This window comes from Gavia stellata, chromosome 16, assembly GCF_030936135.1.
Source record: "Gavia stellata isolate bGavSte3 chromosome 16, bGavSte3.hap2, whole genome shotgun sequence".
NCBI lineage: Eukaryota > Metazoa > Chordata > Aves > Gaviiformes > Gaviidae > Gavia > Gavia stellata.
Window position 1 is genome coordinate 13215568 of NC_082609.1, and position 18189 is coordinate 13233756.

Below are 18189 nucleotides of genomic sequence, written 5' to 3' on the forward strand. Positions count from 1 at the left end.
AGAGCATTTAAAAACTTATTTAGAGGAACATTTTGAACTTACTTTTCATCAGAACTTGCTTACTGAAAAGCTGTTTAGAGCAAGGAAAACATCATAAGAATATGCCTTAACTGCCTCATGGCTTGGCACAGTGATTTTCAATAAAAAGGCATTGATTAACATGTCTTTGACTTCAAAACTTGTGAAAATTCAGTTTTGTTTCAAAATTTGGGGATTAACATTTGCGGTGTACACAAGAAATGCATGCAAAACAAGATGAAAGGGAGTTTTATTCCAGTGCTTGATCACATAGAACTCAGTTTTCATATGTCACTGGAATAGAAAAAGCAAAACTTAAGTCTGTACTGGAAACAACCAATTCATGGTGCCTTAGAAGTGATACAGCTATCACATGCATGCTAAATAGTCACTCACTAGATAAATGAACCACTAGGCTGAAGTAGCGCAGGCAACAGAACCTGAACCAACAGCACTGATCTGCTGCTGTGGATTTGATCCCTCCTTTTGTCCATCTACCAAGACCTTCCTCTCTATTCTTCTCACTTTTTTTTTTTCAGCTGATCACGTTTTCACCCTGATTTATCTTTTCAAGCCAGGTGGTACTTGCCTGAGACTGCCCCTCTCCCACTGTCCACCCACATCACCCCTAGCTGTGCCCTGTGCTTCATTTACCACACAACCCCCATCCCTTAACCACTTCCTGCTGAGCCTAAGCCATACCTTTACCATGGATGGGGAGAACTGGACCAGGGCTCTCGCATCCCTGGAACTTCCCATAGCTTTATAGAATCATAGAATCATCTAGGTTGGAAAAGACCTTTAAGATCAAGTCCAACCATAAACCTGTGCCTCATCCACACGTCTTTTAAATACTGCCAGCGATGATGACTCAATCACCTCCCTGGGCAGCCTGTTCCAATTGCTGACAACCCTTTCAGTGAAGAAGTTTTTCCTAGTATCCAGCCTAAACCTCCCCTGGCGCAACTTGAGGCCATTTCCTCTTGTCCTATCACTTGTCATTTGGAAGAAGAGACCAACACCCACCTCTCTACAACCCCCTTTCAGGTAGTTGAAGAGAGCGATGAGGTCTCCCCTCAGCCTCCTTTACTCCAGGCTAAACAACCCCGGTTCCCTCAGCCGCTCCTCATCAGACTTGTGCTCCAGACCCCTCACCAGCTTCATCGCCCTTCTCTGGACACGCTCCAGCACCTCAATGTCCTTCTTGTAGTGAAGGGCCCAAAACTGAACACAGTATTCGAGGTGCGGCCTCACCAGTGCACGATCACCTCCCTGCTCCTGCTGGCCACACTGTTTCTGGTACAGGCCAGGATGGCATTGGCCTTCTTGGCCACCTGGGCACACTGCTGGCTCATCTTCAGCCGGCTGTCAGTCAACACCCCCAGCTCTTCTTCTGCGGGGCAGCTTTCCAGCCACTCATCCCCAAGCCTGTAGCGCTGCATGGGGTTGTTGTGACCAAAGTGCAGGATTCGGCGCAAGTCTGACTGCACCTGATCCCTTCAGCAGCCTCTGGAGCGGCACCCCCCAGCTACCCTGCACCCAGCCTAACAGGGGCTTGCCACAGGGGCAGTTCCAAGGTGTAACTTCTAACCTTGCAGCGAGCCCGAATACCCACAAGAGACCCCCTCTTGTAGGGAGACCTCACGCGGGTGCAACCTTGGGGAGAAAGAGGCCGAGGGCGAGGCTCCTTTCCCTTTCCCTTTCCCTCTCCCTCTCCCTCAGCTCTCAGCTCCCGCCGAGGGCGGCCACCGCCCACACCCGCCCCCTGCCTGAGGAGAGCCCGCGCCCCTCTCGCGCCACACACCCCAACCCCGCGCGCGCTGTGCGTCACGCGCCCTCGCAAGACTGCAAATCCCAGCAGCCTGTGCGCGGCCTCCTCCTATTGGCTGGCGAAGGCAGGAAGCGACCTGCGGGGTGAAGGGTGAGGGGCGGGAGGCGAGCGGCGGCCGGAAGGGAAGGAGCAGGTCTCTGCCCGGGGCCGGGAGGGTGGCCTGGGGTGGGCCCGGCCCGGCCCGGGGGGAGGCGGCGGTGTCACGGGGGGCGCTGGCCACAGTCCGGCCCCTTATCTCAGGGGGCGGGGTAGAGCTGAGATGGCAGAGCCGGGAACGGCTGCCTGGGGCCTGGCTCTGGGGGGTCGTGACGGGGCTGAAGGGGAGCGCGGTGCAGGCGGCACCTGGAGCGGCGGCGGGGGGCTCGCTGCACGCAGTCCGCAGGGGGCCGGGGTGGGCGGGGGCGTGCTGAGGCCTGTGAGTAGGCAAGTGTGTGTACTTCAGTCCCATTGCAAAGGAAAAGCTGTAGGATAGTGCTGTGCTGGCCCTGGGAATCTGAGGTTGTGAATTAACTTATTTACGGGAGCAGTGTACTGGCCCCATGTCGCTGTACAGTGCAGAGAATAAGAATGTGTAAGTTGCTCCCTTTCCTGAGGGATAATAGTTTCCCTCATGTAATGTCAAGAGTACTTTTAAATACTTTATAGATTCGTTTGCTGGCAAGGCATTTATATTATGCTTATTGAGGGTTATTTCTTTCTCATTTCTAAAACCTTAACCCCTCCAAGGAGTCTAACATGGAAGAGTTTAAAGATGCAAGTCCACCTGAAGAATTACTTGATCACTTAAAGCTTTCTGATCAGAAGTCTTCAGAGGCTGGCCCCAAAGATGCACAGAATCCCAAAAACATTGAAAGTGGATATACACCATCTTCAGCCAAAGATCCCACAACAGCAGATGAGTGTTTCCATGACTGTCACGACTCCTTTGAGGCAAAAGAACCTGTGCTGGATGATGAAGGGAACTTAGAGAATGATGAGAATAGCTCAAGGAAGCAGACAGAATTAGATGAAGAATACTTACTAGAACTAGAGAAAGATATGCCAGAGGAAGAAAAACAGGTAATCCAAAGTACCAATGTTGAATATGAAAAGATAATATTTTCAGTGTCATACTTCTGCGACCAGCATGAAAATGGACCTTTAAAACTCTTATGTGTCTAGTTTTACTGTTCTTAATTTCTTCTTTTAGGTGACAAATATTTTTATTAGATTTCCTTACTCTTCTTAATCATCACATTCCGTTGCAGATTTTTGGCTACTTTCACCAGTGTGTAAGGTTACTGTGACTGAGAGAGATTATAAGAACAAAACTCTCCCTGTTTCATGCTATTCAGTTCTGTGCATTCATTGTTTTCACCTCATTAGCTGCAAGGTGCTTTTCCAAAACTCAGAGCGGGTTTCAGGATAGTTTTCATATCTGAAAGGCTAGTTTATGTAATACAACTAATTGGGATTAAAATTGAAAGCATCCATATAGGTTACTTAAGCTTTCAACAAACAAAACACATTAAATGGGTGGTTTTGTTTATTTTCAGTGTGGTTACATTGGACAAAACGTTTGGGTAACAAACTGGGTAATGTTGTGGGGAGTAAAGAAATAGGTCTGGTGGGAGGTCCAACAGCCTCTGTAATCACCTTTACTCCCCTATAGGTCTGTGTGAACCAGGTTTTTTTTGACCCACAGTCAGTGGTGTCACTTGACAGCAGTTAGTGTTCAGAGTTCTAAGACACTACGGTCATCGAGTACTTATAAAAAAAGATGGGACTTTCCTAACTTCTTTGAGAAAGCTTGTTAAATCGCTTTCAGGATTAGACTCTGTTCTCTTGAGTAATGCAATGAATTTCTGCTGGTAATTACGTTTTTATACCAAATGATGGAAGGCTTTCTACTGATTTATGGAATTTTTTTTCCTAATTTTTTTCAACTTTAGTTTGCAAGTGGTGGAGGAGTAAAGATACTAAACTAAAATCTATGTCCCAACATACAGCTCTTGTAATTTTTTTTTTGAGAACTCTATTTTTGACAAGTTATATAGCTTGACCTCTTGAACAGATCATGTTTCAAAGAACTGATCCAGCCTCTTAAAATCTCATTAAATTATTCAAACGAGCAGTTACTTGTACTGAAAATTGAAATAGTGAGGAAAAATACTACTATGTTCTTTGGCACTCGGGGAAAAGATGGAATTCTGATGTATCGTAACTTATGTGAAGGGAAGACTTCAGCAAACCTTATTTATAGTCCTGTAGGCATGAATTAGGTCTTATTTTAATAAAGGAAATAGAGTCCTTACTGGAAGGCTGGCTGCACAATTTGGATCATGGGTAACATTGAATAACTGATTATGATGGGGGAAGGAGAGAGTGGAGTAAGGAATGGCAGCTGACAAGAGAAGGTAGGCAGCATCTTAGGAAAGCATTACTTCATAGGGGAAGATAGTGTATTGTATTGCTGTATAGTTTTTATTCTGGAAACTCCCAAATCACCAGGAGCAGTAGAAAAAATTACTACTGTAATGTACAAGTACTACTAAAATGAGGCATTTGATGAAAAAGAAGAAATGAAGGGTCATACCAAATTAATTTTTTTTAAAGTGCTTAAAATATTACAAATGTTTCAGTGAATTTATAGGGGCTTATTACTCTTTTGTACAGGCAGGCTGATCTTTTCTAATTCAACTGACTTGGTAAAGCTGGACCATGCTTTCTTAACTATTGGCTAGTCCTGTCTGTGTTGTGTAAGTAAATAAATGCTGGCTATACATTGCCCAAAAAGGTTGGAAAGAGGGAGGGGCTTGGCAGTAACCTGCCTATGCCATGGTCTTACTGTCAGCTACTGTAAATAGAGAATGAAGGGCAGAAATATGGAGACCTAAGATGTCAGAGGCAACCAAACGTCTAAATTGTTTGTTACAAACCAGTATACAGAAATTTAATCAAGTTGTGGCTCAAATAGTTCCCTTGCTGGTAGGGTGAGATATCTGATCAAAATACATCAGTGAAGACAAAAAGGTAGTTTTTCCTCTGTAGTACAGAGCATCATGTTAATGTAGAAGTTCCATGAGGTGGAAAAGCAATATGGAACTAGTGCAGATGGGGAACATAGAATTTAATCTCCTTGAAGTAGGAATGAGACTAATGTAACACTTGTCTGATGCTTGACCTTGTGGAAATCACTTCATATCACTTGCTCTCCGTCTCTCAATTTTGACATCTGTAAAATGGGCATAATGGTGCTTGCCAGTTGTAATACTGGGGGAGGGGGAATCTCAAGAGGTTATCTGGTGCATCCTTTGCCCCAAAAGGGCCTCTGGAGGTCATCTAGTCCAACCCTCTGCTCAAATAGATCAGCCTGTCCAGAGCCACACAGACGTTTCAGAGCCTGGAGACTGCAGAGCCCCTTAGGGCCCCTGTTCTAGAGTTTAATTACCCTCATGGTAGAAGCCTTTTTCCTTGTATTTAATTAGAATTTCCTTTGTTGCAGCTTGTGACCATTGGCCCTTCTTTTTCTGCATGCCTCCAGGAAGAGTCTGTCTCCATTTTCTTAAGCAATGAAGTTTCCTCTGAGCCACTGTTTCCTAAGGCTGAACAAACTCAGTTCTCCTAGGCTGTCTGCTTAGATCATGGTTGCCAGAGTCATGACCATCTTGGGGGTCCTCCACTGCACTCCCTCTGGGAAGTCTATTTTTTTTTTGTTGTATAGGGGGACACCAAAACCGGCCACTCTCCAAATGCATTCTCTTGGGTGCTGAGCAGAGGGCAATAATCACTTTCCTTGACATACTCACTACACAGGAAAAACATTATCACATTGCCCTTGCGTCTTTTCCAGTTTAGACTAAGCAGTCCCTTTCTTCTAGTTGTATTTATTGCTTGTACAACAAGGAGCATTGTCATCATGACTCATGATGAGTCTTCTGCAGCAGCCTGTAACTTGAATGCAGCTTGAGAGTTTCATAGACAAAATGCTAAGAACTGGGGGGGAAATCATGTCATACAATTAAACTCTAGAAAGAGAAGCAGGCCTGGAAATTGAGTGTCTCAGGTTTTGTGCTGCTCTTGTTTCTGTTGTATTGTTAGGTAATATTTAATTTTGCACATCAATTTTTTGCCTTCTGTAAAATGAGCAAAAGAATTGTGAATGTTGACTACTTGCATTCAGCTTTGTGGAACTCCGTTCAAATGTGCTATGGGAGTACAAAATAATAACTGTTTAAAGCTGGAAAGATTTCCTTCAAGAAAGTATTGAGACAGCTGCACTTCTCATCTTTCTGTAGGTTTATTTTCAGCGGTATTGAGCAATTGTGCCTTCCAGCTTGGTTTATGATTATACCTAATGAAACAGAGGGATTCCATCTCTTAGTATCACCATAACTATTAGATTGGCAATATTTATATTGTGAACTTGGTTTATGTTCCATAGAGAGCTTTCTGAGTGGATTATATAAGCAGTCTTTAAAATATAGCTATTTTTTTCTCTAACAAAATATTGTTGGTATATCTTATAAGCAGAGCTTGAGAAATCCAGAAACTAGAGATGAATTGGAAGCTTACAGCAGTTGTTATAACTCTTGAAGTAGCCCATTTGCATGATCTTACCCTGCATCACCTTACATTCTCTGTGTAGTAAAACCATGGGGGTGGGTCACTCCTGAATTGCCACTCCAACCTTCCTCATAGTGCTTGGAATTGATTGCTGCAAATTTTATTTTATTTGTAAAAGTGAAACGTTCTGTATATTTTGATAGTGAAAAGAATCTGTTAAATGATGTCGCTTTTAAGAAAAAAATACTGCAGTTATGGTATGAAAACAGCTGCTGTGCCTCCATTTATTCAGAGTTTTTCAAACATTTTAAACCTCCTTCCAATTACTCAAAAGGTCGTTTTTGAGAAGGGCAGCATGATTTTTTTTTTTTTTTTTTTTTGCAGCTGGAGAAAATGGGGCAGCAATATTCGGAACTTGTTTATTTGACAGTTTAGGTTGTGACCAGACACTCAGCAGCAGTGCTGTGTTTGCTACTTAGGCAGTCCTTGATCAGTTATTCCCAGCCCCCTGCTGCCTCCGTCATTGTGCTAGCACACCTCTCTGTGTGAATGTGCAGTGAACCACTTACGGGGAATGATTCAGATGAAAAATAATGCTGTATTTTTAGATCAAGGGCAGTGCTGGTAAAAGTAGACATCAAATGGCAGCCTCGTGATGGCATGCAGGGGTAGATGGATTTTCTTCAATTAGACTACTTGCTTAAATAAGAAAAACTTCCTGTGGACTGTGGTTGCAGCACCAACCATAAACTATGTGCTCAAGTCATAAGGAAAGCTGGATGTTAGCCCTGCTCAAAACAAATTTATGGAGCTACACCTTAATGGTATTTTTTTTTTAAACTAAGCCCATTGTTAGGTTTTAGCAGCTTTAATAGATCAGTTCCTTTGAGTGATATTCTCCAATAACTAGCCTGTAGAAAAGAAAGTCTCCAGTTTGTTCTGGAGATGCAAAGACAGATTCTAGTCCTTGCTCTGTGTATTTATGTGTATCCTATGTGCAAGCTTTCATGGTAGCAGCACTGAGTAGAAATTCTTATCCATGCAGAAGCTACTGCAAAGATCAAAGTGAAGGAGCAAGCGGTTGTGTATTTTCTCTCCATTATATTTCGAGAGCCCTGTACAGTAAGATTTCTAATTTTAAGCAACAGGAATTACTTCCAGGGAAACAGTACCGATACCATAAGAAGTCTTCTCTGCACAATGAAGCAAAATAAGAACTTGAAGGGATATTAAGACACAAACCTGCAAGAAGTATTCTTAAAAACAGATGTAGCGTAGAGCCTTTTACTTGCCTGGACTTGCAACTCTGAGCTTTTTATGAATTAAGCAGCCTGAAACAAAAATCATGTTTAAGTTTTTGTTGTTGTTGTTTCAAAAGCATGCTGATTGCTGCCTCAGCAGAGGCACTGAGCAGTAAATTGCTTTTGATGCATTACAAACAGATTTTTCTGGTTAGTTGTCATTGACGGTGATGGCTTTGACATTGGTCTAGTCTGCAGAATTAATCAGAAGACACCCAACAGCTGTTACATAGTAATTGTTTCAGTCTGACCCAGTCCTCTTTTGGAGGGACACCCATTAATTACGAGTTTATCCAGCAGCAAGATTCCGAATCTCTCATGCTCTTCCATCATGACAGATGTTGTCTTGTTCTTTGGGCCTTGTCTGGCAAAGACTTAAGCACCTGGCCTAGTAAGCTCTTATTTTGGATATAGAACACTCCTTTCTAGCTGCTGTAAGATCCTGGAATAAATATCTAATATTCCTCAAAAGCAGTTCCCTTCTTTGGGCTGTTGCATGTGCATTAGAGCTACAGCTGGCTGTAGTCATGCTCAACTTCTATTTTAACAGTAGGAAATGTGTCAGCAAGACAATGAACACAGCTCTAGTAGAGAAGATTCTTGATTAGTATCTCGTTAGCAACTCTGTAAGAATTAAGTGAAACTGATCTTTGAGAAATAGTATTTTTGAGTTATACCTGAGATTTTTTCAGTTCTGGGCTAAACAGTAAAAAGTCCTTTTTTTTTTCCTTCCCCCCCCCCCCCGTTTTCTCCAGCAGTTCTAGGATGTGTTGGAGAACATTGTCTTAATCAAGAAATTTCCTTTAAACTGCTCCCCTCCTCACACTTTCTTCCCTGTGCTTCAGGTTGATCCCATTGTTCTTCCATAAATTATAGCTTCTGTATACAATTTGCTTTTCCAGGATTTGAAGAAATGATCTGGGATTTCTTCTGAGATGGCTTCTCAGGTGTAGTCATTCATTTCAGCATTTGGCGTTTTCCTAGTTCCATCTGTGCATATAGTATAGTAACCTTGACTCTGTCAAAGTTACTGTTTTTTCTATAGAATTTACAAAATAAAAGCTAAGGAACACAATGGGAGATAGGATACAACAAAGCAAATAATATTTTGGAACAGTCCTCAGGTGTTGATCACTTGGAGATGGTCTCAGAACTCTTTCCAGGAAGAATTCTGTAGTCAGACCAAAAAAACCCCAGATTATTAATACATAAGACAGTGCAACTGACTGCACAGCAGTAAAACTTACTACATAAATTACTGACAAATACCAGTAAGAAATATATCTTTTGTTAACAATTCTCATCAGCATTCAAAATTATTTTGTATGGCAATAAAACTTGCAAGACAATTGGGTTTTGAATGTGTCACAATGCAATCTTGTGAAATATAATAAAAGGTGATCCCCTTATTCAAATGACCTACTTTAATAGCCTGAATCCTGTATACAGTACAGCACCAATTCTAAATATGCTATTGTTTTGGTCAAATTGGAGGAAAAGATGGATTGCTAGACTAAAACTGCCCTGTCTTGTGGCTTGCAGAATAGAACAAAACATCCTGTTATATTTTCTGAGTTAATCAAAGTTGGGGAAGTACATTTGAGAAGTACATCTATATCTGCTAGGGTAATTAATTCCAAGTGCTGGTGAGAAGAACCTGGGTAAAATCTGGAGTTATAATCTCCCTGTGTCATTTATAGTTCTTTGAGTTACATTTTAAAACTAAAAAAAGTCTTTTGCTGAATGGCAGTTTAATAGAAAGAGTGAAAAAGTATACCTTTATCTTTCTTTCAGTGCTGCTCTCTGATTTTAGTCTTATATTCGTTTTTGCATTTCTCTGGAAGATGTTGATACTGTCAAATTGAGACCTTTGGTTTACAAAACTCAGGCTTATTTATCACTAAAGGTTTGGACTTGTGGTGGTGATGCATTAAGTGGTCAGCTCCACTTTTCTGCCTGAGGCTGTTGCCTCTGGAACAGGAATGCCTGAATGACACATATTGTCATTCAGGAATAGTCGCAGTTAGTCTGGCATGTTAACTTAAACTGACTGTCAAGGATGGATGTGACCTGTTGTCTCTGGAAGTGCTGCTTAGAATTTCAGGAAAAGATAGTGATTTGGCAGTAGAAAGACTAATGCATCTTTACCATGGAGTTACAATGAGCAGAGATCGGCCAGAGTCTAGCAATGCTTATTACTCTACCTCTTGAGTGTACAGGATAGATTTGGCACAGTTTTCAAGTGACAACTCTAGCAAGATTTGAAAAAGGATTTTTTTGAGTGACTACAACCTTAAATTGAAATTCAAATCCTTGAATGCGTTATACACCAATAGCTTCACAAAACTGCAGGGGGAAGCAGATTGCTACTAATGGATGACTTAGAAATAGCATTGGTATTTGAAGCTGAAAAATATATTTTTTGTCTATTTAAATTCCTTGCTTCTGTGCACCCTTTGAACCCCAGTAATTTTAAATTGACTGCTACTTGGTGACCTTACAAAAGGGCATATGAGATGCAGATGTGCATTGTCACACTGTATAAATAGCCTTACAGAGAAGAGAGTACACATTTGCTGCTCTTGACAAAACTGGAGCCAAGAACAGTTCCCTAGCAAAGTTAAATCAATTGATCAAATAAAATGCATAGGAACAGCCAGCAGAAGCATAGTTGGAAGCATTGCAAACTGAGGGTGTTCATCCTTCAGCTCTCACCAGCTATATTTAAGGATTTCACTTCCAGCACTTCTATTATATTGGTTACTTCCAAAACAAACAGTGAAAATGGGTAGGCTGCTTTCTTCTCTAATAGTAGAATAATGCTTTAATGCTTTTATTTTTAACCCTGAGTTTTTTGGCAGAGTAGCTGAGGTCCAGGGTCTGTATTTGATGGCCTTTCTTTTGAATTGTTGTACTTTATTGTCAGAAGGCCAAGCTGTCTTTTCTCATTACTTCAGATCAGGCCATAATCTTCAGCACCTCTTGCTTGCCAGGCAGGTTTATGTAAAGATCCTAATTTCTTCAGAATATGGACGATGGTAATTCAGCAGCTAAATCTGTAAACATTTCTAATCAGATCCTTTAAGAATCATATTACTAGTTGAATATAGTTATTTCTTCTGGTCTTTAAAAAAAGAATTTTTTTACTTTGTACATCAGAAACTAATGCCTGCCACTTGAAATTTGTCATCTTTGTGTTGATAAAATTTGCAAAAAACAAACCTTAAGATTTTGCTGACTTTGAATAGCAGAAAATCATAATAGAGTGTAAGTTGGGGAAGTTGTGTGCAACCCCAACGTCGTATATGAGCAGCCTCAGGGAACATAGTGGGTCAAGATATCTTTTCCTTAGGCAGAGCATTCTAGGAGTTCAGTCTGACCTACTTCCCTTGTTGAGGAAAGGGTAGCCTGCCCTGCAGCTACTTAAATCTTTTTCTGAAAAATGAGTGGGTGGGGACACTGAAATGACATTGTGCAAAATTTGTCCCAAGGACAAATCACTTGCAATTTTTTCACTCTGGGCTGATACGATCACAGTGAGCTGATGACCAGTCAATTTGCAATTGTCCATCAAAGCTGGAAATTCAGCATACTGAGTGAAGAGGTTAAGTCTTCCAAGAGGGCTTTAGTTTATGGTTTGTTTTTTTTTTTTAACCTGAATTTTAATAGAAGACAGATTCGAACAGCATCAATTGGAGCAGTCATTTCAGGTTAAATGTAAATTCATCCAAAATAGTTGACTTTCCACCGGTTTTGTGTTAGGATTTTCTGTTAAAGAAATGTATATATGGAGGAATAAATGACTTACTTATTTCACAAATACATAGCGTGCTTTAGAGGGCAGTGCGTTTAGGGTGTGACGTGCCAATACATACACTTTTACATTTTGTGGAAAAGGCAGAGGTATTTGCTTTAGGGATAGTCTGCTACTATGTATTGCTTATGGGTCATACTGCAAATGCAAAGCCAGAATGATGCGTGAGGTACCTTATAGACTTTACCTTTTTGAAAAATACTGTGAAAACTTGTACAGTTTGGAACTTACGGGACAGCCTGAAACCCGTAATACAGGGATATCTTGAAAACGTTCGTCAAGCTATAACAGCAATGCTGGTTTTGAACCAGGACTGCATTGCTCGCATTGCTGCTTTCCAAGGGGCTGAGTAAGCAGCAAAACCATATACGGTGTTCTTAACAATGCTACTGGCTTCTGAAACATGCTTAGACTACACCTTTTCTGGTCAAATAGTCAGAAGTGACCGCAAGACCGTCACTGACATTTGTATGTCTCTAACAGTTATGTGACTAATAGTCGTCTTTCCTTCAAGTTTGTGCAGTTTGATTCACAGGCAAGAGGGCGTACCAAGGAGCAGGCTTTTGGAGGATGAGAGTTAGATGAATCATCAGCTTTCCAGTGTGACAGTCCTTAAACTCTTCAGTTGCTCAGAACTTTCTTCTGCCCATGTTTTCCCAGTGAACGTGGCCATACAGCCACCTTGGTCTTTCTTCTGTGCTTTTGAGACTCTAGGTCACAATCCTCTTGGCTATCTGAGAAGGAATCCCACAACTGAAGAATTTTTTTATTCCTTTTTTTTTTTCCCCTAAATATAAAGCTTATTCTCCTGAAGCCTTCTTGCTGCAAATCACTTTTTATATTAGTATTTAATTCTTAACATGTAATATTTTGTAATAATTTTAATAAAATGAAACAAAATAATGATAATACAGGTAAAGGTTTTCATTCAGTATTCCTTTATTTTAGCGTTTCTGCATCAGGAGTACTGTGACCATGCTGTAGTTCTCATTTTATATGAAAAAAATTCTTTCATTATCGTAGAGTTGTAACTCTACCTTACGGAACAGTGAATCAGTTAATGGCACTTAAAGGCCAGTTCTAAATAGGTCATGAGCAATAAAGTCAGTAGGGCTAGTGTTTCGAGCATTTCTTTTCTTGAATGAGAGTTGTCTATGTACATCTTTCATGTTTTCCAGTAGGATCATCATCTCCAAACCTGTTCTGTGCTCAAATCTGGCTGCTTTGTTCACTGGTATGAAAATTACTTCTGTTGTGCTAACTTTCACTCTATACACATTCAAGATGTTTTTAAAATTTCTTTGTGTGGAGGGCACTGCCACTGTGCTTGTGGTAGTGACCTTGCTGGAGCTCTTCTGTCTGGCACTTCGAAAGTTTGGGTACAGCTTTCAAATGCAGTTAAATACTCCCTGTGCTGAACAGCGGAATCCTACATATATACAAAGAATTTGTGCTTTTAATGCAGCTTGTGCCTTAAGTGCTTAAATTTGTTTGTATGCTTAATTTAGAAAGCACTAACTAGCTTGTGTACATTGGTGCAAGTGACATTGTGGAAGGACTTGTGTAGGTTTGTCAGTCCACCCTGGAGGAAAGCCAATTTCTAAATAGTGGTGCATGTTTTGTCTGACCTATGTTTTGTTTGTTTTTTTTAAATGTGAGGAGCAGTGACTATTAGAAAACTTACTTAATAGGTGATAGGAAAAAAATTAGTGATCTAGGCATGTATTGAAAGAGTCAGATGGTATTTCACTGTGTCATTTTGTGTGTCACAACTGAATGCCGTTCCCCTGAGCCTAGTTTTCAGAGCATTGTGATCTGTTATTACTAAGATGGTGACAGTGGTCAGATGAATTACTTTCCAAAACCAATAAAAGCAAGAGGAGAGAACCTCTGATTTTGTATTGTTTGTCAGCTACTTGGCATAGCTGTGAGATGGTGCAGCGCTCCACGAAGAGTACTATATTTAGCTGTTTCCAAGGAGATGTTCTGTGCGATATTGATAATTGCATTAATCCTTGGTTTACACAATCTGCAGGAAAGGAGACTGCTCCTTTTCCTACTCTTGGCTTTTTAATTGCTCAATGATCTGTAATTTATAGACACCTTGATTTAAATCCTTTGTGTATGCATGTGTGTTGGGGGCAAAATCAGTGGCCAGATGATAATTTTTCTACCATAAAATGATTCATGAACATGAGCATTGCTTCTTGATGTTACTGTCTGTCTTACACTGCTTTGTTTTTACTTGTGTGAGGTATGTCTGCATGTGAAAGACTTCCATTGTAAATAGATTGAAGAGATGGCTTGATGACATCCTGTGTTTTCTGTGTCAGAGGCTAAGAGCATTCATGTCAACTTCACTTGTGCCAAGAGTACTGTTAAGATATTCATGGTTGAAAACACAACTCTGCTCAGCATGTGCAATTTTCACTGTATTACAGAACAATCTTCCTGTCTCTGGGTCTGATGGTTTCGTCACTCTCTGCATAAGAAATCTTTCAGGGCAGTATTATCCATGGACCTGTTTCTAATGCAGTCAGCTCAACATGCTTTGTACATCTCTGAAAGTAACTATGAATTTCTGAGGTGGAATTATTTCAAGCAAAACTTCTGAGCCATTACATCTAAAATATATTCTGCATAGTTGACCTGCACTGATTGAATTAAACTGAGTTGGAAAGGAGAAGCAAACAGCCAGCTAAAAAGCTAACGTATTAGTTTAAACCATGTAGTTCACTATGAATGCTCTTTCTGCATACTGTTGTCCATGAACTGAAGCTCTTTAATTGCCTTGTTGTTATACTCCAGTGTTTCATGGATGTATAAAGTATATCATGTCACAATGACTACAAGCAAGGGATCTTGGTATTAGTTAAAATTCTTCAGGTTATGTTTTATTCTGATTTCCATTTATACTTTATTTGGAACTGCAGCTGACCTACTTGTTCATTTCAATTAAATACTTTGAGACATTGTCTTTTCTTTTGTAGAAAAGAAGAAAGGAGAGCACAACGCTGAAGGAGAAAGGAAATGAGCAGTTCAAGAAAGGAGGTGGGTTGATAATCTTTTAACACGATATGGATGTTAGAGAATCTTAAATTAATACTTAGCCATCATGGTGACGTTGCAGAGAGCCCATAGGAAGATCTCACACCTATCATTGTTCAAATTTATCATCTATATAATTTTTCACCCAGCTCTAGAGAACAGAAAGAGATAGCAGACCTCCTTAAGAGTTAAGTTTAAATCACAAAGACTTGGATTACTAAAGCAGGATTCTCATGAAAGCTAAGTGTTTAAATCCAAGAACATGATGCAGAATTGACTGCCTTCCAAGTGCCAGGGTTTCTTTTACTAATCAAAAAGGCTTCCACTAGGCTCTGAATTTTGCTAATGCATGTGCTTGGAATTGATGCAGGACTCAGTGGCTCAGAAGCTCTCTCATACCTTTGTACATTTGCATGTTTCTTTTTATCCACTGACTGTCTGTTATATGTTTTATTTATGTGTGTGTGTATGTATATAGAGAGACATCTATATATACATATACACACATGTATATGTACATCTATATACATATATACATGTATTTACATATGTGTGTATGTGTATATACAGATGTACACACGTGTGTATGTGTGTATATAGAGAGAAATGTAGACGTACACACACATGCATATATTAAAAAAAATCTAGAGGTATGTAAATTTCTAGCTTATGCCAGAACTGGACATGTTCTGAACATAGTTAACACATAACAACAGGGTTGAGGTCAGTAATAAATAACTGTACCAATGCTTTTAATTAAAAAACATAAAGGGGCAAGTGATTTTGACACTTACCTTTCATTTAACATTCTGGTGGCTAGAGGATTCACAAAGAAACCAGTACATGTAGGTTCATACTTTCCTCAGTCAGCAGGGACACAAACAAGTAACTTCCCCTTCCCAGAAGTATACCCGGATAACGAGACAGTGGCCTTCCTGTTGGAGGTCTCTTACTGTGTGCTAAGAGAGCAAGATTCCTGGGGAATGATTTACCAATTCAGGCAAGCATCGGAGCAGACAGAAGTGAACTGCTTGGACCATGAAAGCAGCAAGCCTGTAATGTTGGCTGAATCATCTTAAGAAGTCTCATCCATAGCCTCTTCTTGACAAATTCTTTGGCAGATCTTTTCAGTGGGTCTGTGCCTGCCAAAGTGCTTACTAATCAGGAATATACAACCTTCTAAGCACCTGGATGGTCACCAGCTAATGTGCACAGAAAGAATTGCTGTGTTTTGAGGACAATGTGCTTGTCAGCTGTCAGGGCATTGTTCAGAGTCAGTATAGGGCCTTTTCACTCTTGACTCTACCTTTATTAGAAAATGAATAACTTGATAATCCCATGTGGTTTACCCCTGGTCCTTGCTTTAGACCAGACTTGATGACAGATGACCTTTGGGTGATAATGGGTTTGTGGTGACTGACCTTTAAGTCAGTCATTGAAGATGATGTGGCAAATAAAATATCTCCGTAGCTGCTTTGAACAGGTATCAGTGCAGTGACATGTTTAGCACATGCTTCCTTTCAGATCAAGGATATGCTTAATCTAAAGAGACTCTACCTCTAAGGCTGGTACTTAAATAAAATGAAATAATTTCAGGGATGAGAATTATATGCACATCATGCTGCACTTCTTACATTAAGCTCAGGACTATATTTCTGCTTTTACAAGGGTGTTGATTTTAAAATAATTAATTGTCATTGATCTATGTTCTACTTAGTAATGCACTTTGAGAGCAGCTACTGATTCTGGTTTAATATTGCATCATATGTTGAGAATTGTTTCCAAAGAAATCTTAGCCGTGTGGTTCACTGACTGTACTGGCATTTGAAATAAATGGTCTGTTTTGGTTTTTTTTCTATTGCGTCTGCAGACTATGGAGAGGCAGAAGACTCTTACACGAAGGCTCTGCAGATTTGTCCAGCCTGTTTCCAAAAAGATAGGGCTGTTTTGTTTTCAAACAGAGCTGCTGCAAAAATGAAACAGGTGAATATTCTTTTTGTTTTATGAAACACCATGTATTGATTATACGACAAATGCAATAATGAAGTCATTAGAAGTGCATAAAGGAGGGCAAAGGAATAATGCTGTTTGCAGGTTTAGCTGCTTGCCCAGTCTCTCATGCTCCCAGTAGAAATGCTGGTACGCTTGGTTTTTCTGAGGATGAATACAAACCTGGAAGCTGCAATTGGAACAGCTGTTCAAAGTTGCTCTGCTGCATTATATTTAAAACAATGATTTTTCTTTCATGCTGTCTGTTTTAATGAAATTCAAAGTTCATGTGGAACAGATGTCTTTAAGCATGTTTAGTATATGCATACAATGTATTAGATTGTTTAGAATTGTAGCTAGTTAAGTGTTTTTTCTAAAAGCCTGGATTGTCATACACTTGTCTTCATTTAATTGGCTCAAATGCTTTGAGGCATAAGCAGGACTTCCTAACTATGGCTTTATCGATTCAGTTAGTCTGCTTCCTACACAGTTGCTATATAGTAGGACAGACCTATATAGTAGGGCACAGTCTGGGTAGAATGGCTACAGCTCTCTTGTGTTTTCTATTCCTTGATGAGGGACAGGTGCTCAGATGTTACCAAGAATCAGCAATCCAGTTAGGTAGCATGGAAGGCATAGAACACAATCTGTCTGAACAGAAACTTTCACTTCTTTAGAAAGAGGACATACTAAAAATTCTGGGGAAATTACTCCCTATTTTTGCCTTTGTTTTTAAGATTAAATTATTATAGAAAAATAGCACAGTAACTCCTATCCTCAGTTTACCTTCCTGCAAAGGGAACTTTCTTGCAGTTTTCCTCCAGTATTGAGACAGATGCAGCTCTGTTTAGAAATGTAAATAGGTGTAAATAAATAAATTCTTCCTCAGCATAGAATATTCTTGTTTGGCTAGAATTATCTAATTCACTGTTGGGATACTGAATTGTGTGGGCAGACAAGTTAAAAATTAATAAAATGTGTAATAACAGATGCTGGAACCTTTCAAATATGAAAGCTATAAACTGAAAAACCTCCTCATAATGCAGATGTTAACTGTTCATACCACTGGGAAACTAATCCAATAGTCCCCAAAGGAGCCCAAGATGGTAGAAGAGCTGTGCACAAACTAGTGTATCTCACCAGTATAGATCAGTGGAACCTGACAGACCAATACATTACTCTGAAAATAAATTAATATTATTAATAACTTCCCCATTAAGTTTGTTCTTCCATACCTGCTGCACCCATTTGCTTTGCACTACAAAAAAAGCTTGTGAGGCATTCTTCTGTGAGACAGCTTCTGTTTTATGGAGGGGAAAATAGTTCCTTGGGTGTAGAAAGATTACTGCTACTTAGATCAACAATACAAGTACAGAACAGCCTGATTTTTTATTTTTTTTTTTTTAAGCCCTTTGAGTTTGAATGAAAATAGGATCTCTGTCTCAGCTCTTTTGGGTTTTTTTTCTTGTTTCATTATAAGCGGATTGCCTGGCTCTCATCTTCTAACTATGGTTGTCTGGGTGGACTAAAATCTTGTCCCTGCCACTTCTGGAACTCTCATGCATTGTCCCTTGTAGAGAAAACTGTATTAGTGCTAAAGGCAGTATCTGCTTTCCAAATGTCTTAGCTCGTACAGACAAGAA

At 40.1% G+C, this 18189-nt stretch overlaps 1 protein-coding gene across 1 annotated transcript in view; it reads left to right on the plus strand.

Annotated features, from left to right (window-relative positions):
• The first annotated feature begins 1960 nt into the window (after positions 1 to 1960).
• The window catches only part of TTC1 (tetratricopeptide repeat domain 1), a 33515-nt gene continuing 17286 nt past the window's right edge, over positions 1961 to 18189 (plus strand). The window contains exons 1-4 of the mRNA XM_059825412.1: positions 1961 to 1982; positions 2576 to 2908; positions 14500 to 14560; positions 16428 to 16540. Of these exons, the coding sequence (XP_059681395.1) occupies positions 2585 to 2908; positions 14500 to 14560; positions 16428 to 16540 (498 nt within the window). The 5' untranslated portion in view covers positions 1961 to 1982; positions 2576 to 2584. The remainder of the gene's footprint in view (positions 1983 to 2575; positions 2909 to 14499; positions 14561 to 16427; positions 16541 to 18189) is intronic.